This window comes from Choloepus didactylus, chromosome 9 (genome assembly GCF_015220235.1).
Source record: "Choloepus didactylus isolate mChoDid1 chromosome 9, mChoDid1.pri, whole genome shotgun sequence".
Taxonomy (NCBI): Eukaryota; Metazoa; Chordata; class Mammalia; order Pilosa; family Megalonychidae; genus Choloepus; species Choloepus didactylus.
This window is the reverse complement of record NC_051315.1, coordinates 62,417,833-62,444,744: the sequence shown is the minus strand read 5'-3', so window position 1 is coordinate 62,444,744 and position 26,912 is coordinate 62,417,833. Positions and strand designations below refer to the sequence as shown.

Sequence of the window (26,912 nt, the reverse complement as noted above, 5' to 3'; positions counted from 1 at the left end):
TTTACCTGAAAACAATACTACAAACACATGCTGAACTCTAAGAGTAATGCACATTCTGAAGTATTTATGGGAAAGTGTATTGATGCCTTCAACTGTGAAATACCTCAAAAGAGAAAGATGGATGGATGAGGGATAGCTAGTTTTATATATATATATATATATATACACACACACACACACACACACACACACACCATATACCATATATATGATGTCATGTATATATGTTAACAATAGACCTTAGGTAGTAGGTATACAGATATTCACCATAAAATTCTTTAAAATTTTTCTTTACGTTCAAAGATTTTCATAATAAAGTATTAGGGGAAAAAAAAGAAAAGAGATCATCATAGAGAAATATGGAAAAACAAAGGAGAGTATGAAAAAAATAAAAACACCATACAATTACCAAGTATACATTTGGAATCATAGGACATATAATGTTTTGTGGCTTGCTTTCATCACATAGCAATATATTATGAGCATTTTCCTATTTCTTTAAAGATTCTTCCAAATGGAAGGAATTCCATTACAGAGATGTAGCATAATTTAAACAATTTATTTTAGGATACTTGGATTGTTTCCAATTTCTCAACATTATAAGTCTAAGGTGAACATCCTATTATATCAACCTTTCTGCACATCACCGATTTATCCTTAGTATAAAGTCCTAAAAGTAAAATTTCTAGCCTAAAGAAAATAAACATTTAAAGATTTCTGATACATTCTGCTAAACTCTTTGCCAAACAGGTTCAACAATTTACATTTCTAACAGCATACCATATATCCTAGCTTTCCAGAGGTGTAACTTTAAATTTCAAATTAAATGCTTCCATAAATGAAATGCATCTGTAACCATCATTTCTGCTAACAAGGCAAAGGTTCTTTTTGAAAAGTCTACAGTTAGCTATCCTATACACAAATCTTGATTTCTAAATACTACTCCAGTATCAGGTATTTTGAATCAGGGCTTCTTGAAGTAATAGTTGATTCCAGGAATGGGACACAAACTAAATAAGTGTGGAGTTATCATTTTGTGTCAGAAAGTAAAGAAATGTTCAAAAAATGATGGGAGCCAGCTTGAAGGGGTATTTACTTGCTAAATCGAGGACAATTTAAGCATAAAAATGAGTAACAGTAGTAATGGATATCACTTTGAATTTTAAAAAGAATCCATAAGTCTACAATGAAATGATAAATAAATGAATGGAAAGATGGATGGATAGATAGATGAATAAATAAATAAATAAAGGAAGAAAGCAAAACTCTCATTTATCTAGAATTCTTTGCTTTTTGCATAGTAAAATGTCATAATATTTTGATTCAAACAAGAATCATCAGAGCATGTTTAAAACATTGGGTCAAAGTTTGTTGTGGGAAGATATTTACATAGTTTCAAAGTGTCTACCAATAGCTTAATTATTAATGAGAAAGGCAAAATAGGTATTTTTACTGTGTTGAAACTGGGTAGACCCCTCTTAACCACAGATACAAAATTAACATCACCAATAATGTCAGGGATAAACTGACATCACACAACTCCCATTACAACATGCCAAAGACATGTGACCTATATAACATTCCTACCAAAAATATAAAACCTTAAAAGCTATGTAGTTATATAATCATCATCCTCATGGGGGAGGGGGAGAGCAAAATGAACAACATTCTACAAAACAACAGTCCTACACTCTTCAAATAAGTGAAAGTCTTAAAAGACAAAGAAAGGCAGAGCAACTATTCCAGATTAAAGCATACTAAAGAGATTTGTCAACTAAAGGCAACATGCAATCTTGGATTGGATCCTGGGTTGGAAAAAAATTGCTGTAAGCAGAAATTCTTGGAACAATTGGCAAAATTTGAATATAGACTGTATAATAAATATTACATCAACAGCAAATTTCCTGAATTTGATAGGTGTACTGAGGTTGTGCTCTTGGGAGACAGACACTGAAGGGCTTAGGAAAAAAGGGACATAACATCTGCAATTTACAACTGGTTCAGCAAAAAGAATAACAACAAAATGTATGACCACATAAATAAATAATTCAATATATAGAGAAAGCAAATTTTGCAAAATGTTAATAAGTGGTGAGTCTGGGGGAAGGGTATACTAGAGTTCATGATACCATTTCTGCAATTTTCTCCTCTAGATTTAAAAGTTTTTAAAAAGTAAAGTTTTAGGTAGGGATGTGAGAAGATGGCAGAATATGAAGCTCCAAGAATCAGTCCTTCTACCAAAACAACTATTAAACATGCAGGAACTGTCAGACTCAACTAGTCTGAAACTCAGGAGTCAAGGAGAACACTGTGCAGCATCCAGAAAGGAGCAGGAGGAAGAGGTTGGTAAAATGTGGTAAAGACCAGTGAAATGCACTCTCCAAGCAGAGACTACCGTCGCCTAGCAGCAGGCAGCAATACAGTACTCAACCCTGGCCCCTGGCACGGCTTGCTAGTGTCAGGGTGGGATATAAAGACCTAGTTCCCCAAGATCCAGGGGTGTGTGGTGCAGTAGGTGATCACTGCTTTTGATTAGCTACTTCAGATCACTTAGGTGCCCAGCTCTGAGGGTGGCCATTGTTCCAACCCACCGTGGGCAAAAACAACAGAGGGGCCTTCAAGACCTTTCCTCAAAACTATGGGAAACAGGTAAAGGACTGCATATTCAGATGCGGCCTCTCTCTCTCTAAGCCAACTCTGCAAATAAACTCATTACCCTCCCCACTATGTGGGACACAACTCTGGGGGTGTAAGTCTTCCTGGCAACATGCAACATGACTCCCAGGGATGAGCCTTGCCCTGGCATCATAGGATTGAGAACATCTTCTTGACCAAAAGGGGGAAAAAATGAAACAAAATAAAGTTTCAGTGGCTGAGAGATTTCAAACAGAGTTGACAGGTCATTCTGGAGGTTATTCTTATGCAGTATATAGATATTTCTTTTTAGTTTCTAGCGTATTAGAATAGCTAGATGGAAATACCTGAAACTACTGAAATGTAATCCAGTAGCCTTGATGCTTGACGATGACCATATAATTTTATAGTTTTTATCATGTGACCATGTAATTGTGAAAACCTTGTGACAGACACTCCCTTTATCATACGTTAGGGTCACAAAACAAGCCTCAATAAATTAAAAAATATTGAAATCATACAACATATCTTCTCTGAACATAATGGAATGAAACTAGAAATTAAGAGTGGGAAAAATGGAAAGTTCACCAATATACATAAATTAAACAACATACTCTTAAACAACCAATAGGTCAAAGAAGAAATCACAAGGGAAAGTAGGAAATATGTAAGGTGAATAAAAATGAAAACACAACATACCAAAACTCAGGGGATGCAGCAAAAGCAGTGCTGAGAGGGAAATGTACAGCTCTAAATATTTATATTAAAAAGGAAGAAAGGCCTCAAATCAGACACCTAACTTCAAAACTGGATGATCTAGAAAAGAAGAGCAAACTCAAAGCAAGCAGAAGGAAGGAAATAACAAAAATTAGAGTGGAGATAAATGAAATAGAGAATGGAAAAAACAACAGAGAGAATCAAGGAAATCACAAGTTGGTTCTTTGAAAAGAGCATAAAATTGACAAACCTTTACCAAGACTGACAAGGTAAAAAGAGAAAGAGCAAAAATAACTAAAATCAGAAATGAAAATGGGGACATTACTACCAACCCAGAGACCTAAAAAGGACTAGGAGAGGATACTATGAACAATGATACACCAAGAAATTAGATAAACTAGATGAAATGGACAAATTCCTATAAATACACAAACTACCTTCACTGACTCAAGAAGAATTAGATTTCAACAACAAACAACTAGTAAAAAGACTGAATCAGTAATCACATATCTCCCAAAAAAGAAAAGTCCAGGACCAGATGGATTCACAGGGGAATTTTACCAAATATTTCAAGAAGAATTAACACCAACACTGCTCAAGCTCTTCCCAAAAAATTGAAGAGGAGGGACCACTTCCTACCTCATTTTATGAGGCCAACATCATCCTCATACCAAAGCCAGATAAAGATACCACAAGAAAAGAAAATTATAGAGCAATATCTCTTATGAAGATAGTTGCAAAAATCCTCAACAAAATACTAGCAAACTAAATCAAATAACACATTAAAAGAATTATACACTATGTTCAATTAGCTTTTAACTCAAGGATGCAAAGGTGGTTCAACATAAGAAATAACAATTAATGTAATACACCAGATTAATAGAACAAAGAAAAACATACCACATGATCATCTCAATTGATGCAGAAAAGGCATCTCACAAAATACAAGCACTCTTTTATAATAAAAACATGCAGTAAACTAGGAATAGAAGGAAACTTCATCAACATGATAAAGGGTATATATGAAAACCCACAGTTAACATCAGTGAAAGACTGAAAGCTTTCCATCGAAGATCAGGAACAAGACAAGGATGCTCACTGTCACCACTCTTAGTCAATATTGCACTGAAAGTTCTAGCCAGAGCAATTAGGCAAGTAAAAGATAAGGCATCCAAACTGCAAAGGAAGAAGTAAAACATTCCCTATTTGCAGACGACATGAGTCTATATATAGAAAATCCTAAAAATCTGCAACAAAGTTACTGGAACTAATAAATGAATTCAGCAAAATGGCAGGGTACAAGATCAACACCAAAAAATCAGTTGCATTACTATATATTAGAAAAGAACAATCTGAAGAAGAAATCTTAAAAATTCCATTTACAATAGCAACCAGAAGAATCAAATATCTAGGAATAAATTTAACCAAGGATGTAAAGGACTTCACATGGAAAATTACAAAGCTTTGCTAAAAGAAATTTAAAAAGATCTAAATAAACAGAAGGACTTTCCATGCTCATGGACTGGGAAGACTAAATATTGTTAAGATGTCAATTCTACCCAAAATGATTCACAGATTCAATGCAATCCCAATCAAAATTTCAATAGCCTACTTTGGAGCAATGGAAAAGCCAATTATCAAATTTATTTGGAAAGGTAAGGGGCTCAGAGTCAAAACCAGCTTGAAATAAAAGAACTTCGTAACTTTAAAGCTTATTTCAAAGCTACAGTGGTCAAAACATGGTACTGGCACAAGGGCAGATACTGAGATCAATGGAATCATATTGAAATAGACCCTTACATCTACAGCCAAGTAATTTTTGACAAGGCTGCCAAGTATACTTGTGATGGTTAGGTTCATGTGTCAACTTGGCCAGGTGATGGTGTCCAGGTGTCTGGTCAAGCAAGCACTGGCCTAACCATTACTGCAAGGACATTTGTGGCTGGCTAATAAACCAAAAGGCTGGTTTATTAAATCATCAGTCAGTTGGCTGCAGCTGTGACTAATTACATCAACAAAGGGCATGTCTTCCACAATGAGAGAATTCAATGAGCTGGATTTAATCCAATCAATTGAAGACTTTTAAGTGAGAAAGACAAAGGACCTTCACTTCTTTGGCTAGCTGGTGAAGTGTTTCCTGAAGAGTTCATCAGATACCTTCATCGGAGTTGCCAGTTCACTACCTGCCCTATAGAATTTGGACTCATGCATACTGCCCTATGGAATTTGGATTCATGCATCCCCACAGTTGTGTGAGACAGTTTACAGATCCAGAGCCCCTTGAATGAGGGGAAGGCCAGGTACCCTTGGGGAACGACCCTGTTTCACTGCCAAAAATTTATACTGTTAATCTTCCTTCCAGCCTTCTCCAGGGGGACCTATGGCCTTTTACCAGGGTAACTGTGCATTGGGGAAAGCAAAATGATCAGATATTTTGGGGATCATTAGACACTGGTTCAGAAGTGACATTAATTCCAGGAGGCCCAAAACGTCACTCTGGTCAGTCAGTCAGAATTGGAGATTATGGAGGTCAGGTGATCAATGGAGTTTTAGCTCAGGTTTGTCTCTCAGTGGGTCCAATGAGTCCCCGGACCAATTCTGTAGTTATTTCCCCAGTGCCAGAATGCATAATTGGAACAGACATACTCAGCAATTGGCACAATACTCAACTGGGAAAATGTGGTCTCTTCAACAAATGGTGCTGGGAGAACTGGATATCCACATTCAAAAGACTGAAGGAGGACCCCTAAATCACACCATTCACAAAAATTAACTCAAAATGGATCAAAGACCTAATTATAAGAAACAGAACTGTAAAACTCTTAGAAAAAAATGTAGAGAAGCATCTTCAGGGTCTTGTGTTAGCAATGGTTTCTCAGACTTCATACCCAAAGTAAGAAGAAAACAACAAAAGAAAAAAAAGGATAAAAAGAACCTCCTAAAAATTAAAAATTTTTGTGCATCAAAAGAATTTATTACAGAAGTGAAAAAACAACGTACTCAATGGGAGAAAATATTTGGAAACCACATATCCAGTAAGGGTTTATATCTAGAATATTTAAAGAAATCTTACAAATAAATAAAGAGACAGACAAACCAATTAAATAATGGGCAAAAGACTTGTGATATCTCCCAAAGAGGATATACAAATGGTTAAAAAGCACATGAAAAGATGTTTAACATGATTAGCTATTAAGGAAATGCAATTCAAAACCACAATGAGATACCACATCACAACCACTAGAATGGCTACCATTAAAAAACTAGAAAATTACAAGTATTGGAGAATGTGGAGAAATAGGAACACTCATTCATTGTTGGTGGGAAAGTAAAATAGTGCAGCCACTGTGGAAGACAATTTGGCAGTTTCTCAGAAAGCTCAGAATTATCATATGACCTGGCAATCCCTCTACTAGACATTTACCCAAAAGAAAGGAAAGCAGGGACTTGACCAGACATTTGCACACCAATGTTCACAGTGGCATTATTCTCAGTTGCCAAAAGCTGGAATCTAAAAGTGTCCCTCAACTGATGAAGGGATAAACAAAATGCAATATATATACACAATGGAATATTATTCAGCATTAAAAAGGAACGAAATTCTGGTTCATGCAACAAAATGGATGAACCTTAAAGACATTATTATGTTGACTGAAATAAGTCAGACACAAAAGGACAAATATTATATGATCTCACTGATAGAAAATAATTAGAATGAGCAAACTCATAGACTTAGAATATAGAATACAGGTTACCAGGAGCTGGGTAGGGAATGGGGAGTTAACTTCTACGGAATTTCTATTTGGGTTGATTGTAAACTTTTGGCAATGGATGGCAGTGATGGTATCAAAGCATTATAAATGTAATTAATAGCACTGAATTATATATATGTGAATGTGGTTAAAATGGGAAATTTTAAGTCATATATGTTATTAGAATAAAAATTAAAAGATAAAACATAGAACTAGCCAACAAAGTGAACCCTATTGTAAATGACTGACTATAGTTAATAGTGCATTATACAAATGTTCTTTCATGAATTATAACAAATATACCCTCTAATGCAAGGTATTAAGAATAGGGTAGTACACTGGGAAAAAAATACACCCTGATGTAAACTATGGACTATAGTTATTGTACAATTATAATATTCTTTCATTAATTGTAACAAGGGTTATTATTATTGCAGTAATTGTAAGCACACTAATATAAAGAATTAATAATAGGGGAATGGGTATATGGGAACTCTGTATTTTTACTCATGTATTTTCTAATGATTTTTCTATAAACTTACAACTTCTCTAATTAAAAAACTAAAAAAAAAAAAAAATATCAGCATGGTACTGGCACAAGCACAGAAATATAGACCAATGGAATCAAATTGGAGTTCAGAAATCAACCCTCGCATTTATGGCCAATTGATTTTTGATAAGGGAAAGAACAGTCTCTTCAAGAAACAGTCCTGGGAAAACTGGATGTCCATATGCAAAAGGATGAAGATGGGACCTGCACCCCACACCATATACAAAAATCAACTCAAAATGGACCAATGACCTAAATATAAGAACCAGAACTACAAAACTCCTAGAAGTAAACATAGGGAAACATCTTTAGGAACTTGTGTTAGGCAATGGTTACTTGGATTTTTCATCCAAAGAACAACAAAAGAAAAAAAAATAGATATATGGAACTTCATCAAAATTTAAAACTTTTGTGCAATAGAGGTCTTTATCATGAAAATAAAACAACCTATACAGTGGGAGAAAATAGTTGGAATCCACATCTCCAATAAGGGTTTACTATCCAGAATATTTAAAGAAATCTTACAACTCAACAGCAAAAAGACAAACAGCTCAAATACAAAATGGACAAATGTGAATAGATATTTCCCAAAAAGGATATACAAATGGCCAAAAAGCACTTGAAAAGATGCCCAACATCGTCAGCCATCAAGGAAATGCAAATCAAAACCACAATGAAATTCCACAATTAGACAATGAGAATGACTAATGAGAAAATTACAAATGTTGGAAAGGATGTGATGGGAATGTAAAATGGTACAGTCACTGTGGAAGACAATCTGGTGGTTCCTTAGAATGTTAAATAAAGAATTTTTTTTTAATTTTTTTAACTTTATCAAAAAATTAAAAAAAAAAAAGACAAAAAAAAAAAACCCCACAACATTTCAAACAAAACAAAGCAAAGGATTAAGAAAAACAAATAAACTAAAATAACTACTTTGCTTCCAACAGGTTCCTATCATACCCCAACAAAATTAACAAACCATAATCAAAGACATAAGAAAAACCAAAAAACCTAAAATAACTACTTTGAAGCTAATTTTTAATGCAATAGTTTTTTTTTTACTTTATCAAAAAATTTAAAAAAACAAAACAAAACAAAGAAATAAGAAAAACAAATAACCTAAAATACCTATTGCTTCCAACCTGTTCCTACCATACCCAAGAAAATTTGCAAACCATAATCAATCCTGAGCATTCCCGTAACATTGAGATTACTCTCAATAGCTTATCTGTTCTTATTAGATTATAGTTCCCCCTTCACTAGTTGCTGTCTCTATCTCTAGGTCCTCTACATTCTATAATATAAAATATTTATTTTGCATTTTTCACAGGGTTCACATGAGTGGTAACATACAACATCTCTCCTTTTGTGTCTGGCTTATTTCACTCAGCATTATGTCTTCAAGGTTCATTCATGTCATATGTTTCATGACCTCATTCCTACTTACTGCTGTGTAGTATTCCATCGTGTGTATATACCACATTTTGTTTATCCACTCATATGTTGAGGAGCATCTGGATTGTTTCCATTTCTTGGCAATTGTGAATAATGCCACTATGAACATCGGTGTGCAAATATCTGTTCATGTCACTGCTTTCAGAACTTCTGGGGAAACTGCTGGATCGAAGGGAAACTCGACGTTCCAGTTTGCTAATGCTGCCGGAATACAAAATACCAGAGATGGATTGGCTTTTATAAAGGGAGTTTATTTGGTTACACAGTTACAGTCTTAAGGCCATAAAGTGTCCAAGGTAAGGCATTAACAATCAGGTACCTTCACTGGAGGATGGCCAGTGGAGTCTGGAAAACCTCTGTTAGCTGAGAAGGCACATGGCTGGTGCCTGCTCCAGAGTTCCAGTTTCAAAATGGCTTTCTCCCAGGACATTCCTCTCTAGGCTGCAGCTTCTCAGGGCAAACTCCTGGCTAGTACGCCAAAGCGTCGGCAAAACTCAGCTTTCAACGGCCATCTTCAACATGTCTCTGTAAATTGCAGCTCCTCTCTCAGCTCCTGTGTGTTCTTCAAAGTGCCCCTCTTGGCTGTAACAAGCTCGCTCCTTCTGTCCGAGCTTATATAGTGCTCTAGTAAACTAATCAAGGCCCATGCTGAATTGGCAGGGCCACACCTCCATGGAAATTATCTAATCAGAGTTATCACCTACAGTTGGGTGGGTAGTATCTCCATGGGAACACTCAATCAAAGAATTAAAATCTAATCAACACTAATATGTCTGCCCACACAAGACTGTATCAAAGATAATGGCATTTTGGGGGACATAATACATTCAAAGTGGTACACTTGATACCTAGTTTTCTAAGGAACCGCCAGACTGCCCCCCAGAGTGGCTGTACCATTATACAGTCCCACCAGCAATGAATAAGAGTTCCAATTTCTCCACATCCTCTCCAACATTTGTAGCTTCCTGTTTGTTTAATGGCAGCCATTCCAATTAGTGTAAGATGGTACCTCATTGTGGTCTTAACTTGCATCTCCCTAACAGCTAGTGAAGATGAATAATTTTTCATGTGTTTTTTTAGCTGTTTGTATTTCCTCTTCAGTGAAGCATCTTCATATCTTTTGCTCATTTTATAATTGGGCTGTTTGTACTATTATCATTGAGTTGTAGGATTTCTTTATACATGTCAGATAATCACTCTCTTATCAGATTCATGGTTCCAAATATTTTCTCCTATTGTGATGCCTGCCTCTTCACCTTTTTGACAATCTCCTTTGAGGTACAAAAGCTTTTGATTTTGAGAAGCTCCCATTTATTTTTTTTTCGTTGTTTGTGCTTTAGGTGTAAAGTCTAAGAAATGACCTCCTAATTCAAGGTCTTGAAGATGATTCCCTACATTATCTTCTAGGAGTTTTATGGTGCTGTCTCTTATATTGAGGTCTTTAATCCACTTTGAGTTAATTTTTGAACAGTGTGTTAGGTAGGGGTCCTGTTTCATTCTCTTTGATATGGATAGCCACCTCTCCCAGCCCCATTTGTTGAAGAGACTGTTAAGTCCCAGTTCAGTGGTTTTGGGGGCCTTATCAAAGATCAGTCAACCATAGATCTGGGGGTCTATCTACAAATTCTCAATTCAATTCCACTGATCAATATGTCTATCTTTGTGCCAGTACCATGCTGTTTTGACTACTGTGGCTTTACAGTAAGCTTTAAAGTCAGGAAGTGTAAGTCCTCCCACTTTGTTTTTCTTTTTTAGATAAAGAAAGAATTAACATATGGCTTGGCAATCCCAATTCTAGGTACATACTCAAAATAATTGAAAGCAGGGACTCGAACAGATATTTGCACACCAATGTTCACAGTGGCATTCTTCACAATTGCCAAAAATGGGGTCAACCCACATGTCCATGAACCAATGAATGGATAAATAAAATATGGTATATATGTACAATGGAATATTATTCAAGTATAAAAAGGAATGATGTTCTGACATATGTGACAACATGAATGTACCTTGAAGACATCATGTTGAGTGAAATAAGCCAGATGCAAAAGGACAAATATTGTTTGATCTTACTGTTATGAAATAATTCGAATAAGTATATTCATAGAATCAGAAACTAGAATATATGTTACAAGGCACCAGGATTAGGATAGGGAATGGGGAATTAATGCTTAAATTGTACAGTTTCTATTTGGGATGAAAGGAGAAGTTGGTAATGGGTGCTGGTGATGGTAGTACAACATGGTGAATGTAAGTAACAGCACTGAAATATCAATTGAATTTAAATGTGGTTAACTGGAAATTTTAAGTTGTATATATGTCACTAGAAAAAGAATTTTTAAGAAATGCATGGGACTATACAACACAAACAATGAACCCTAGAGTAAACCATGGACTATAGTTAATAGTATAGTTATAAAAATGTTCTTTCATCTATTGCAGCAAATGTGACCACACTAATGCAAGGTGTTAATAATAGGGTATTATATAAAAACTCCGTATTTTATGTATAATTTTTCTGTAAACCTACAACTACTCTAATAAAAGAATTTAAAAGTAACAAAAAATCTTTTAGAGTAAAGTTTTAAAGAAGTACTGACCTTTTAAGTAAATGCCATTTTTCTTTTTTCTTATTTAGAAAAGTAATATATCTTCACTAAAACAGAGGAAAGCAACACATGTGCACAAAACTAAACGACAACAAATAAAGTGATAGCAAACAGTCTTCCTCTACCCCCTGACATAAGCAACAGTAAAGAGTTCAATACATACTTTCTTTACCTTCCTTTAAGTTCATAAAACACAGATAAATTCAGATATATCATTCTTGAAGAGTCACAGGAGGTAAGCTACAAACATTTTATTATGTTCCATTGCTGCCAAAACTCATTGGCAAAAATTACCAATTGGCCTGGGATTGAATCTACTGAGTTTATTACCTTTATCTTATCACTTAAAAAAACACCTAGTTAGCAAAACCAATATATTTCGTACAACAATAAGTTACGTAAGGAATGCATATTTCTTTCCCAACTTCTCTGCCAACTCCTACCCAGAACTGTTTACATTGTAAATTCATGTTGATTCAGTAAGTGTGGATACTTTACCCTAATCTACTGTGTCACCATATAATATCATTGACATTCACTGACTAAACCAAGTTGCCAAACCTGAAACTGAGTTTCTGTTTTTCTTATTTCTCCTGCAGTTTACTGTTATCAACTCAATTTCTGAACTCTACACTCAAGTTAAATACCTAAACAAAAGCAAGAGTTGGCAGTTATTCCAATTCCTGCTTTCACCTCTGTGATTTCCTGTCATTTTCATGGCTCTCTCTCAGACAGACAGTACACAGGTATTATGTATGGGTGGGGCAGAGGTGAATGGACAGCAATTAATGCTTTCCTTCCAAAATCTCTTTTATGTCTCATAAAGTCTTTCCCACATCCACCAATTATATAAGAACATGTTCATTGTACTGAATATACATGGCTTAATGCTTAAAATACTGGCATACTTACATACTTCTTTGAATTTAAATTTGGAGTTGATTTATTTCTATTATTCTTTGGTCATCTAGGAGGCTCAGAGTTAAAAAAAAAAACAAACAAAGAACAGGAGGTCTGACTTCTGGATTTCACTTGTCCTTCCTAAGACAGCTTAATAAATTTCTCAGAGCTCTATTTCCCCAATCTATAAAATAGGGATAATAACATTTGTCTATATGGGCTTATGCATTCACTACATAAGAGAAGCTAGGTTCAGACTAGAAATGTTTTATTCTCTTGGCTACCATTCAAGAAAATTTTTGATCAAGAAATGGGGGAGGAAGGTACAAACTTTTCCTACATAGTGTCCTTCTGTTTTGGCTTTAAAAGCTCTCACATCTTAATGCATTCCAAAACCTATAGATAGCCAAAGAGAGAGCTATCGTAGTCCTTCTGATCTAGCTTCAGTCATTGGAAACACAGCTGGTGATCACATGCACTACTGGAAGGAAATGCCACAAAGTTCTACCATTTTTATCAGTTGCTCCGGTTCACTGAAAGCAGTTAATGAAAAATTTGAAATCATTCAGGGAGATAAAATGATATGTATGTAAAAGTTCACTTTAAAAAGATATTGAAAAGAACAATAATTAGCCAAAATAGGATATAATAGAAATGACCAGAACAAGCTCCAGAAGGTAGCTATTAAAAGCTATTTATGCCACTGAGACCCTGCAGGCCAGCTCTGCAATTTATTTTATTCTCACAGTAACAAACTGAATGTGGGGACTGTGTTGTGTCACGTTCCTGAGAAAGGTGAAGCGCCTAAAAGTTTTAGACTGGTCTAAAACCAGCCCCAAATCCTGGCTTTGAAAGCCAAGATTCTTTTCTGATTTTACAAGTGGAGCAGCTCTGTCCGGTACCAGTTGATTCTTTGTTAAACACTGGCCTCAAGTAGGTATGAAATCCCAGAAGCTGGTATTACTTATTTCAGTAGAAAAATAGTGCTTTTCATCTTCTTAAAAGACAACTCCTGACAACCTCAAATTCTAAGAGAGAAAGGGAAAGAGGATGAAAACTTTACACATTACTCTACTGACTCCTCTTGGCTGACCTAAGGAAAAGAAAACCCTGAAGCCTTGGGACGGTCTGAAATCTCACCTCTGCCTCTAGGAGAGCTCAGAGAACATTTGGTCTTTCACACCATGGAAAGAAATCCTCTCAGTTCTGATGACCCCTAATAGAACTCAATGCTGCAATAATTTCTATTTATGGGGCTCCCAGAATGGAAGCTGGGAAAGGGCTTCATGGATCAGCCCCAAAGGCCTCGTGAGGTCTCTTCCATCCCCGTGACCCTCTGACTCTAGATTGCTAAAGCTTACATAAGTGCTATCGCGACTGTTTCTGACGGCAGAGATAGACCTTACCTCTTTCTCTATTTTGAGTAACTTCTTTACAGCCACCTCCTTGTCCTGTGATATCCATTTGGCTCGATAAACACTCCCAAAACTTCCTCCACCGCAGTTTTCAAAAAACTGCAAGTCATCAAACTTAATCTGCACAAAGGAGGCTCCGAGAGACGACATTGCATAATGACAAAGTATTATACTTCCACAAAATCTGCAGAGAAAGAGAAAGAAGAGTTGGATTACAAATATGATATTAGAAAGAATCTTTTGAATTCCACTTTAGATAGTGTAAAATGAGTCCTCTGAAACTTCCAGAAAGAACCTTGCTGACTTAGGAAGAAGAAAAGCAGGACAATAAACAAATCAAAATGAAAACACTCACCGTGGCAGCCTATGCAAAATTCAGTAGCAACTTGTTCAGACTTTGAAACGCAGCTGTCCACAAAGAAATGGCCCAGATTTCCCCCCTGACAAAACCTGAAAGCAGCACTTCCTGCACATCCCGAGGAGCTCTGTGAAAAGGCTACTGTGTCACCAGGTCTCCTATCATGAAGCTCTGACAAACGGGAAGCATGCTTTCAACAGCACGCTTGCATAGCTCTTCTGGCATCTGAGGCATGCCGTCTCTCCACGTTGAGCTCACTTCATACAAAATATACATAACCCAAGCAACTGATCATTCTGGCACAAGGATGGCCAAAATACTGCAAACTGAACACACATTCAGTATTTAGATTCTAAAAGCAAACTTTCACCTTAGGGATGATAGAAAAGCTGGTTAAGTGTTTTCCAGAAGTGACTTCTGGTCTATATACTGTAGCAAAACTTAATTAAAGAGGAGAAAATTTGCCCTTGATTATAAAGCATTAAATCATCCAAAGAACACTGCCAAGAATTCTATAAAAAATATTATGCTTGTTTCCAGAGGAACAGATTACCCTCCCAGAGATTATAAGAGTGATATTTTGTGTGGTCTAAGGAATTTTAATATTCTTCAGGTGTCATTCTTTTAATACTCCATGCCAAACCACAGATTAGCAAGAAAAAATAAAACATAAAAAAAAGGACTAAAACTTTGAATCTACCTAAAAAGCTAAAAACTGCTGGATTCTGTACAAATACTCTTGCCAAAGTTGTAAACCAGGACTTATACAATGAGGGAGCAAAAAGACAAATCCATATTGTAAGACAATCTACAAAATAGCTGGCCTAGACTCTTCACAATTGTCAATGTTGTAAAGAATTTTTAAAAGAGCACGAGAATGTCTAGCATCAGGAGGACTTAAACATGATTGCTAAATGCAATGCATGATCCTTGACTAGATTTTGGATAAAAAAAAATCTATAGAAAGCATTACTGGGATTTTAGAGAAATTTGATTAGTAACTACACATTAGATAATATTATTTTAGCCATGGTAAACAGTACTTTGGTTTTGTAGGAGAATGTCCTTGTCCTTGGGAGAGATATATGGAAGTATAAAAACACTGTATCTGTAACTTGCTTTAAAATGGTTCAGCCCTCTGACCAAATCCCGCACAAAACAGTATGTAACAATATAAAGAGAAAGCAAATGTGGCAAAATGTTAGGAACTGGTAAATCTAGGGGAAAGGTGAAAGTATATGGGCATTTTACTATTCTTTCCATTTTTCTGAGGTTTGACTTTTTCAAAGGGAAAAGCTGGAGGGGAGCAGTTTCTATCTATATAAACTGACAAAATTTCTCCATAAACAACTTGAGGCTTAATTGAGTGATGTGCACAGTCAGCTCTTAATGTGCATTTGACTAGCAATCCCATTTTCAGAACATCAGGTCACTGAAGGATGAATGCTAGTTTCCCATGTACAAACTCTGTTCTACTTTGAGAAGGAAAAAGAAAGGAAGGGTTGTTTGTTTATTCTCTAAAGTTTAAAAGATAGTTTAGAGTCTAAAAAAAGAATAGGGGAAAAGAACCATAGTATAGATACAGTTCTATACACATACTTGAATCAATAATTAACCTTACCAACTTTTGTTTCAAGTCATATTCAGTTAAAACTCCTGTCCCCAACCACCTCCTTTGAGCTTCCTGAACAGAGTTAAATGCTTCTTCCTCTGTGCCATAGGGTCTTTCTTTACCCATTCATCTTTCCCACTTAATTCCCACGAGACTGTTATTTCCTATAGGCAAAACCCATTTCTATTTACACGGCGATCTTCAACACCTAATACAAAACCAGGCACATAGTATGCACCTTTGACTTTTAAAAATATTTGTTGAATGAGAGAATGAATGAATGGGTTTCTAGCCGTTCTTCCATTTTAACTTTTGCATCTGGAAAGATTTCAACCAGATTTAGTAAAAACTGAAGACTCTATTTATTATAAGTCCTCCCAGAGGATTCTGAAGCAATTCATCCTAGGTGTCTTGGGAGATTGAGGAGACTATGTTTGGGGCCTCCAGGCTCAGTTCCTCTGAGTTTAAGCCATATTTCAAAATTAAACACCTGCCTGATTATGTTTCCATATTCAGGAATTGAAATTCATACTCAACTGAATGCCTGTGCTCTATTTACATGCACCAGAGCCCCTTAATATGAACTGGCCATGATGGATGGATGGATGGATAAATGGATGGAAAGATGGAAGGATGAAAGGAAGGGAGAGATGAGAAAGAGATCCTTTCCAATATGCAATTGTGATGTTGATTAAAAATAGCACAATGTGTACATTACCTATACCCCCACATGGTAGTCAATCTCAAGAAATCAATGTTTTATGATTAATGCCAAAGTATGAGATCAATATGAATCAATCTAACCCCTTCTGGTGCAGAGCAAGCCTTGGGAGTATGGATGAACTGAGGTAGGATCAGCCATATTTCAAACTAGTTAAGGAAGCCAGAGGAAGACTGACCTCTGAGAAACCCAGTTCTCCAGGATCTTCACCATGATCTTCACCCCTTGATATGAGGCAACTAGCCATGTTCTTCCCGGAATTCTGTTACTCACTTTGTGATACATCCTGCCATTTGGGAGCTGACTACATACGAATGGAACTAAGAATTACTTGAATTATTTGAATGTTTTACTGAGACTATAAAAAATTAAGTCCCGTCTGGTTAATGAAAAGACTAACAATGCCAGGGTATATGGGTATAGGTTTTAACTCCAATGAGTGTGACAAAGCATCATGGACTTAGTGGAAAATCTTGAAACTGAAATTCCCATTCCCATATATATGAATGGTAGACCACATATATATTTTTCCTTGGATTTTTTTGTTCCTTATTTTAAAATTCTATTCTAAGAGCATCAGCAAATGACCAAAAGAATGGAAATTCTGGTTAATCATATTTGGAGCATCTTGGAGAAGACTGCTACCTGATCAAATAATTTTCTAATTTTCAGATGTGTTTTCCAGTGAATATACCAGAATTTAATAATGAATCATCTATATAATAAATTTATTTAGCTAGCATACCCAGTCAAATGATGTTTTCATCCCACCATGTTAAAAGAATTGCTGTTACACAAAAAAGGGGAATCTTCTCATTTTAACAATTCTCAGTCCTAAGTTTGGTAACATCCTGTGTTTCATATGCTCTCACAGATCTTTTAGATGTCATTGATAAGTATCTACCACACAGCAGTGAGAAGGTAGGTTAGAGCAGGGGTATCAATAAATCAAGGCATAATAGGGTGTTACAACTCTTAAAACTGTGGAAAAATCACTAATTTGGTGGTTAAATTCAATTGAGTATATAAGTATTAAGACAAAAAAATTTTATAATTTTTAAAATCTCATGAAATTAATTAAATTGCTGAAAGCACAAATAGCATATAAGCTGATTATCAAAAGTGGAATCATATAGAGGCAGAAAATCTTAAAGGCAATATGATTTCACTTTCTAAAGTTTTCGTCTTCTAGTCCAAAAAACAAAAAAAAATGACTTAGTTTCTCTGTCCATAGATCTTTTGTTTTGTGTCTTGACTTTTTTGATCATTGCTGATCTCAAATAAGTTATTTGTCTTTTTCCCCTGTACTTTTGCTCTACTTTAACACAGAACAAAACAAAAGAGCCCCTAAAGTTCTAGCATTAAAAAATAAGATCTTAGATAAGTGTAAATGTGAACTCTGCTTTTACCTCTTAGGAATTTGGACCAATCACTCTTTCTCTCTCACTCTGAGGTTCCTTATCTGAAAATGGATAGAAAATCACTTACTATGCACAGCTGATGTCAGGATAAAAGTTGACATGTGAAAAGTACCTATCATACAAAGTCTGGCACATATTAAATACTCAAAGAGTAGCTATAGTGAGAGCAAATAAACTCAGCGTGAACTAATTTTGTTACTTTAGAATAAAGGAAATTAGTGAAACAGAGTTTTGGAATGTATGAAGAAATTATACAAGCACTAGAGAAAATTTCTTTTTCTTAAATTCACATAAATCAAAACAGAAGTCAGAAATTTTAGAACTTAGTCCAATTTTCCTGTTTCATCCCCTCTCCCACCCCCTCCATTTCGTCAGCAATGAAACTCAGGCAATTTTGTTTTTCCCACTTTTGTCCAAGATCCAATTTTAGAGAGCTATGAACTATTACAAGATATCCAACATGTTCAGAGAAACTACTTCTTGGTTCCCATGCTACATCAATCAGATTTCTACTAATGAGTTTAGCATAGTCTGAAGACAAATAAATATTAAATAAATAAAAATTCTATATTCCTTTTATTATCAAATGTCTAAAAATTGATAGCCCCAAAACTATCAAGTTTGCACAGTATTATTTGTCCTCTTTCATAAGTCTTACTTAACAGATATTTTGACAGAGAAGCAATAGGGTCCAGGAGCAAGACCCCAGTAAGAGAGCACTGGCAGCAAATCTGAATTCTACCACTTACTAGCTGTTTGACCTTGGGCAAGGGATTCAGCATTTCTGATCTCAGTTTTCTCACTGGCAATAATATCTACTACGTATAGTTGTTGGCAAGAGGGAGATACTACGGAAGGTGCGTTGCACAATGTCCAGCATGTAGTATACACTCAATAAATGGAAATTATTGTTGTCTAATTATTTTATTAAGATTGACATTATATTAGCCATCTGTTAGCCTTAGTAGTCAGATACCATTTCCTCAACAATTTTCCTCTCATTTTCAGAATTGTTTTACATCTTCATTAATTTTACAGAACAATTATTAATAGAGAAACGAACTACTAACCCCTAAATCCTTTTCCTCTCTGTTTCGTGCCTTTTTTGGGTTTGTTTTGGTCATTTTTGCCAAATCTATTTTGTTAGTAAATAATTATAATTTATTTTTCTTTTATACTTGTCTTTATAAAGAGAGTATTTAAATTATCAAAAGACAATACTAGCTTTACTTTTTAGATACTGGAGTTTCTGGAACCTATTTATTCAATTACAGCACTCGCTTTGGTAGGCTCTTACAGTGTATCCATTTTCCAAGGTGACTACTATCTTCTTTCTGATCTTATTTACTGCATATCAAATGGATCTCTAACTTGGGAAGTTGCATCTACTTCATCAAATACCTGCAAATCATAATATCTTAAAAAGTGAATCTACTTTATAAAAGGATTCTTAACTTTAGCAGAATATAGATCTGTGATCTTTTTCTGAACTTTCTATCTTCTACGTTTGTATAGGCCTATTATTTCTGAATTCCAATCTTTCCTCTTTTTCTATCCCTAATTTATACTTTCCTTTTCCCCTTTTTCACAAAAAGTTAAAAGTTTGTTTTTGATGTACTATAGAAGAGAAACGATTTTGTTTTATCATGACCAAGATATGGCCAAAAAAATAGGCTTTTAAAAAACAGCCCTCACAACGTGGGACACGGATTCCGAGAATGAGCCTGATCCTGGCATCGAGGGGTTGAGAATGCCTTTTTGACCAAAAGGGGGAACAGAAAAGTGACAAAATAAGGTTTCAGTGGCAAAGAGAATTCAAATACAGTCAAGAGGCCATCTTGGAGATGACTCCTTTACAAGCTTCAGCTAGATTTGCCAAATGACCACAGTATGATAAGCCCAAGTCAACAGCAGTCCTGAAAACCCTAAAGAATACCCAGATCCCTATCTGAGAATCTATAAAAGTTTTGCTCACCAATTTATTCTTCAGAAACTTAAATCCTCCAGAGAACTCCTATGCCACCTAAGACTCTTCAAGAACATCAACCAGATGTGTCCCCTTTTCCTATAATGTTGACACCCCTTTTCAACATGAACAAGTTAGGATGGTCACTGCCTGGACATCCCTTAAGATCAGGAAAGTGATTAAAATGGAGGAAGGGGTAGCAACAGACAAGACCAAATTTAACAAAGGATTATGAATACTGAATCTCTATATAATTTTCTTTTTTCTTAGTTGCTAGGGTTTTGGAATAGCTAGAAGGAAAGAACTGAAATGGTGGAACTGTAACCCAAAGCATCCTTTGAAATTTGTTCTATAGCTACTTGTTAAATTGTAATTTGAAAGTTATCACCTTTTTGTATATATGTTATAATTCACAATAAGGTAATAACTGAAACTATGGTACTGTAATTCATAACATTTTTGGAAATTTCCTATATAACTTCTCGTTAAATTATATACTTTGAAAGATATTACCTTTTTGCATATGTTATATTTCACAATAAGGAAATAACTGAAACTATGGTACTGTAATTCATAACATTTTTGGAAATTTCCTATATAACTTCTTGTTAAATTATATACTTTGAAAGATATTACCTTTTTGCATATATTTCACAATAAGGAAATAACTGAGACTGTAGAACTGTAATCCATAAGGTCCTTTGAAAATTGCTCTTACAACTTGTTAAATTGCACTTGGAACATTATCACTTTTACGTATAGATGTTACATTCCACAATAAAAAATATAATAAAAAATAGCCCTCTGCCATCAACAAATTCCTTTGCCAACCTTGTTGCCCTAATATTTATCTTATTATAATTTTAGCCTCCTAAACATATATTAGTGAACAAAATAATAAAAATGTGCTTCATCATTGTGTATCTTAATACCACCTGGATCAAAGCTCTGCAATTACATTTTTCCCTAAGAGTCTTGCCATCAAAAAAAATGGGGAAAGCTTGGTTTTGTGTATCATGTTTTTGACCATGATGCCAAGGTCAAAAATTCAAAGATTCTATTACTGAACAGTACTGTTGTTCTACTGCATACTTAATCACTAAAAACTATAAGAACTGCAAGACTAGATAAAGGAGACTAGGTATGCAAATAGAACTAACTAGTACTGTGTCTACCATAGACACAACTTTCCTTCTTTCTTCCAAGGCTGCTACCAAAGAACAGTATATCTTGTATAGAATAAGTTGGGATCAATGAATACGACTTCTTCAGTATGGACATGTAAGAGAAGCAGATTTTAAAAGCCTAAATCAGAACAACCAGTGTTTCATTTTTTTCTGTATCTGTGCTTTACATGTAAATAATATGTCTAGTTAGAGCAAAGGTTAAAATTAAAATGATCTAGTTAAATGAAACATTCTTACTTTAATGCTTATTTAATAGTTCATTAATGATAATAGATTTCCAAGACACATTTCCTTGCCAGAAATTTTACCAGACATGAAATATAGAAGGAACAAGAATGTGGTGGGTAGAAGGTACTTATGCCACAGAAATGTGTTGAAATGTGTCTGCACTCAAACAGAAGCCCAACTAGAAAGCATGAAGTACGTACAATCCCTGTCATGGTTCGCTATAGGGGCTTTTTTGTGTTTAATAACTGGAGGCATTTTGTGTTGAATGAAAGCGTGAAGGAAGAGAATCAGGCCAGAGTTTGAATAAAGTTAAGGAGCACTGAGAGGGCAGATTTCCACGGGTTAGCTGCATTACTATGCACAGTGGTATGGGGGTGGGAGTAGAGGGAGTTGATTACTCTATGAGTAAACAGGGCTCACTTCAGTAAGCTAGCCCTCCACATCGAAGTCCTGCTGCAACTCAGCTCTTGTTTTTAGGCTGGAACTGTTTTCTGTCAAGTAAAAAGTATCGGACATCCTAGCTGTTAACAAACAGGTACAACTCTGGGTCGATTGCCTAGAATGAATACTCCCTGAGAAGGGTAAATACGAGGGTATAAAACCTGGTAACTTCGATGTAAGATGAAAGGAAACAGGATGTTAAAAGTAAAGAAAACCAAAGGAAAACTATCTGCAAACGAAAGTTACAAAGAATTCCTGGTTATTAGAACTGCCCAACAAGAAAATATGTCACCCTGTTCAGTAATGAGTTCTCCAAACTGGGAATGTTCAGTGGGAGGCAGGGGCATGGAGTAGGAAACTCCTGCATCAGCTAGAAGAGCACAATGGATGGTTTTTAAGATCTACTCCAACCCTATTACTACGCCTTGAAGAAATTAACAGTATAAAGAACAGACTCCCTCCTCTTCTCAGGGAAGCAGCCATGAACCTGACAATAAGACTCCCTAACACTGTGGCAGGAGTGCAGTGATCAGCATCAGTGCTGGAGACAATGTACATGACTGGGTCATCCTCCTAATTTCTCCTGCCACAACTGCCTGGGAAGGTGAAATTTCTATCCTACAACTCTCTTCCTCCCACTTCCAAAGCAAAGAACTGTCTTTACCTTGAAAGCCACAATATAATCACAGAAACAAAAACTCTTTGGATCATGATCTAGCTCGCTCTACTCTTTTCTCAGTAAAATGGAATCACATTATCCCCGCAGTGGGCTGGGCTGCAAAGTTTACAGGCACAGTACCGTTTATCAGAACAAATCCCATGTTCCTTAAACTCTGAGTACTCCCATACCTGCACTGTGCAGGAGGTATATGAATAAACACGTATCCTACAGCATCAATTTTACTGTAAGATTTGGGGGGAGAAACTTGTTTAATGTCTGTTTGTATTGGCTTGTTCGATAAAGTAAAACAATCTAGTACAGAACAGAGTGCAAAATTCACAGCAATTTTTAAGATTAAATACAAGATTTTAAAGAAAGTCCTTGCTTACAATGGGGCTATTTCTGGCTATATTTACAGATCACCGAAGGAATACATTCATTCTTACCCACAATAATGTACCTTGGTAGAGAAATTTAATAGGCAAAGTTTTACTCTATGACCTTTAGGTCTTCTTAAACTATAGCATACAGCAATTCTTTCCTTCTCTTTTCGGTTTTCCTATATGGAAGACCAGAGACGAATTCAAAGAGAAGGGTCTTGGGTGCTACAGACAAGTTTGCTCAAAATCAGCTTTAAGAAGAGTTCCAAGTGGTTTGGGTCCTGGTCTCCAGATTGTAATCTTCCCCTATTGGTACAACTTCCAAAATCTTCAAATTCTTCATATAGACACTTAAATGCATTAAATTTCAGATCCTCCCCAACAATATGTATATAAACACTGAGGAACCCAGAGCCACATTAGAAACCCTTACACTCAATGAAGGAGAGTGAAGAGAAGTGCTCCCACCCCCTACATCTACACATAGTATGATTTGCGGACAAGGGAGGCTATCAAGGACAAGCCTTAGATGGGTCTAGGAGGACAAGCAGCTTTCTCTGCGGATACTTGCAGAGATGTAGAAGCAAACCCTTCTCAGTTATGGTGGCTGAAGTTCAAGGCATTGGTTTGAGCATTTCCGTGTGCTGTCTCATATATTTATTCTTATCAAGCAGTTATTACTGTCCCAAATTTACATCTGAGGAAACTGAGGATCAAGGGTGTGAAAGTTGTGTAATTTACAAGTGGAACGAAAGGGATGCAAACTCAAGTCTGATTCCAAAACCCTATCATGTTTTCCCACCACATCATATCTGTCTTTTTTCTACCCTAACATTCTGCCGCCTCCTTCTAATTTGCCTTTTTTTTTTTTTTTTCCTTTAAGTGGACCCTTTTCTTGGGATGGGAATTAATGGACTGCCTACCATCGACTTAAAGTTCAATCTGAGGCTTTAATTTCCTATTAATAATTATGATGCTGGGGTTAGGGTGTCATATGCATGGCTGTTTTGTTCCCACAGAACCTTCTACTGTGTTGGGATTATTTAACTGCTATTAGAGCGTAATCGATGCTTGTGCTGTCCCTAGAAGGGTCTGACACAAAAGCACCCATGTATCAGCCAAACCAATCTAAGGTCTAGGATTTATAGCTCTCTTCCCCTAACAGGTATAATTCTAGTCACAGCTGGAACTCTGCTTATTTGTGTCTAGTAGGGCAAGGTTAATAGCCATAAAAGAAGTTGCCTAAATCCTCCCTGCGTTAAGACCAAAAGGTACCTTAGCTGTTCCTATTACATTTAGATAGACCAGACACCTCCCTGTCAATCTGTCCCGGGAAGACTAAAATGGAAAACAAATGATCCAAATTGATCTTTGTTTCCAACATCTCAGGACACAGGTAGAAAGTGATCTTATTCCAAGAAGTATTGTATCACTACAAACATATTTTTCTGGTTTAAAAAAAAAATCATTGATTCTCTCCTCTCTGTTCCCTGAATCTATCAATGTCTAGAATCAACTGTCCATTTTGCTCTTTCACTCCATACTAATACCTTCACTTTACGGCTGACCTCTTTTCACAAAACATCATTGTAATTTTTGGAGTGTTTTCTTTGATGATGACATTATTCACTCCACACCCCTAATAACTTTAGTTTGTAATTTTGTAACCCTATCAAAGTCAGTTTTAGTGCTCATTCCAGATAGTCACTCAGCCAATATATTGCCAATAACACTCTTGTGCTAATTTAAAATACACAACACAACTTGCCACGTTTCCTTATTTGGCAAGAAGGTCCCTTAGTTCCCAAGATCTTTGACCATCCATTTTTAGACTCAAATCCCGTGCTTAATATTTGGATATTACTCTCTCTTTAATGTGTCCTTATGTGTTTCCTAAGAGAAAGTAAAAGAGATCAATCATCTATTTGCTTTCATAGACTAGAAAAACATGTCCTTGCTATTGCACTGTGGCCATTTACTCTGGAATTACCACTAAAACTTTTAATTTAAACAATATTTTCCAGCTAAAAAAAAAAAATTCCAAAAAGTTTTAGGAATTAAATTCTGAAAGATTAAAATAAACAGTACACATGGCTCCCAAAAAAAAAAAAAAAATTTTTCTTTATCTTAATTCTTTTCCCAAAGAAACAAAATTGATATTCACTTACAATCCCCCAAATCTTTCACCATTGTAGCAGGAATTCAAAGCAAAGGCCTTACAAATGAGCAAAACCATAATTAAAATGCAGCCATCACATTTTTTTCTTAACTTGAAAACGGCATGGAATTTCATTGTGGAGATAGGCCTACTACAAAGAAGACGCTAACTGGCCTTGAATCACTTGTTTCTTTTTGTCTTAAAATGTGTTTGTAGGTTTTGATCCACTGAATCCTGACTCTTCACTTCAACTAAAGACAAGAAAGCTAGGAGGCTCTCCTAAAAGAGTTTAAGGGTTAAAAGAGGGTAGACATTAACGACAATATTAGCCCAAATATCTTCGAATTAATTCTGTAAAACGATTCTAAGAAAAGACACCATCACTGAGAGCTGCTTATTGTAATCTCATAAGAATCGGTCACTAAATCGTGTTGCTTTCATTATTAAAGAAAATAACAAAAATAGTAATTAAGTTCCCCATAAATAGTGCTTAAGCGAGATTTCAAGGCACATCAGGAACACACATTTTCATCGATCCAAAAATGACGCCCCATTTTTAAGGGCAATTCTATATCATCTAGCCAGCTTTGCAGTCAAGTTTTTACAAAAACTGTCATGACCAAGCGAGGCGTGGCGGCGGCCTCAACATTCATCCCAGGGCCTCTTCCAGGTTTCAGAGCACACGAACTGAGGCCACAGGGTCGGCAAAGGGGACACCCTTCACTCCTGAAGAAGTAAAAGGGGAAGCTCCACATTGCTCAAGAACGCGCAGGAAACGCAGGGAGCGATCCCTTTGCGTGGGAAACGCCGCTCTCGGCCGAGTTCGGCAGAAAGCAGAAGTTAGCCGACCCTCCCTGCAAGCACAGACCTCTGATGGTAACTGGGCTGTATCGTGTCCTGATTTGGGAGACTCGCGTTTCGCCTCCCGAGAGCTGCCCCAGTCACCCACTGCGAGGCCGGATCGCGCGCTCTCCGCCCCGGCGTTCTGTGAGGGAAGCCGGGACGCGGGAAGAAGCGGCGCGGTCATGGGCCGGTAGGCGCCCCCCGCCCGCGCCGTCCCCGAAGGGCCCAAATGAGACGCTGCGAGCTGCGCCCCACTCTTCCGCGCGCCAACTTCTCCGTGGGTCGCCCCGAACTTCCCCAGCCGCTCTTGGCGGCGCCAAGTGCGAACACCGCGAGAGTCCGGAACGCTCGCTTGGGTCGCCGCCGCCGGGGCGGGACGCGGGGCGGGGAGGGGTGCCTCGTGAGGTACCCGCAGGCCCGCGGAGGCTCCGGGGTGCCGGCAGGGCCTCGGCCCGGAGACTGGGAAGACTCGCGAGCGCGGCGGGCCTCCGTCCCACCCTCGTCCTCCGCGGCCTCCGGCATGGCCCCTTACCTGGCTCCCGGGGGTGGGGAGGGGGGAAGTGAGCAGCAGCCGGGGGCGCGGAGGCCCCGCGTGCGGTGCGAGTGGCGACGGGGGTCGGGAGGACGGCGGCCCGTGCGGCTCCCACGCTTCCGCCCGAGTCAGGAGTTGAACATTCCGCTTCTCTGCCCGGCGCCAATGAGGAAGACGGCACCGCAACAGCACCACCTACCTCCCACCGCGAAACGGCCAGGCTCCCTGCTCTCGCCCGGCACGCCGCCCCCGGGCCCCGCGGCAGCTCAGGCGCGCGGGCGAGCGGGCGTGAGGAACGCGCCCGGGCCTCCTGGCCTTCACCCCCGAGGGCTGCAGGCCCTGGACCCCACCGAGGCCCGCGGCCGG

General features: G+C 37.2%; 1 protein-coding gene across 7 annotated transcripts in view; it reads right to left on the bottom strand.

Moving 5' to 3' along the window:
* MAP3K20 (mitogen-activated protein kinase kinase kinase 20) overlaps positions 1-26,912 on the bottom strand; it is a 237,716-nt gene extending 210,804 nt beyond the window's left edge. For 2 of the 7 annotated variants that reach the window (XM_037849339.1, XM_037849342.1), the window contains exons 1-2: positions 26,547-26,713; positions 14,030-14,222 (exon numbers count right to left, since the gene is read on the bottom strand). In XM_037849339.1, coding sequence (XP_037705267.1) covers positions 14,030-14,188 — 159 coding nt within the window. In that variant the 5' untranslated portion in view covers positions 14,189-14,222; positions 26,547-26,713. Of the gene's footprint in view, positions 1-14,029; positions 14,223-14,393; positions 14,914-26,039; positions 26,294-26,546; positions 26,714-26,745 lie in introns of those variants that run through there. The other 5 variants (XM_037849344.1, XM_037849345.1, XM_037849341.1 and 2 more) reach the window with 5 other exon arrangements.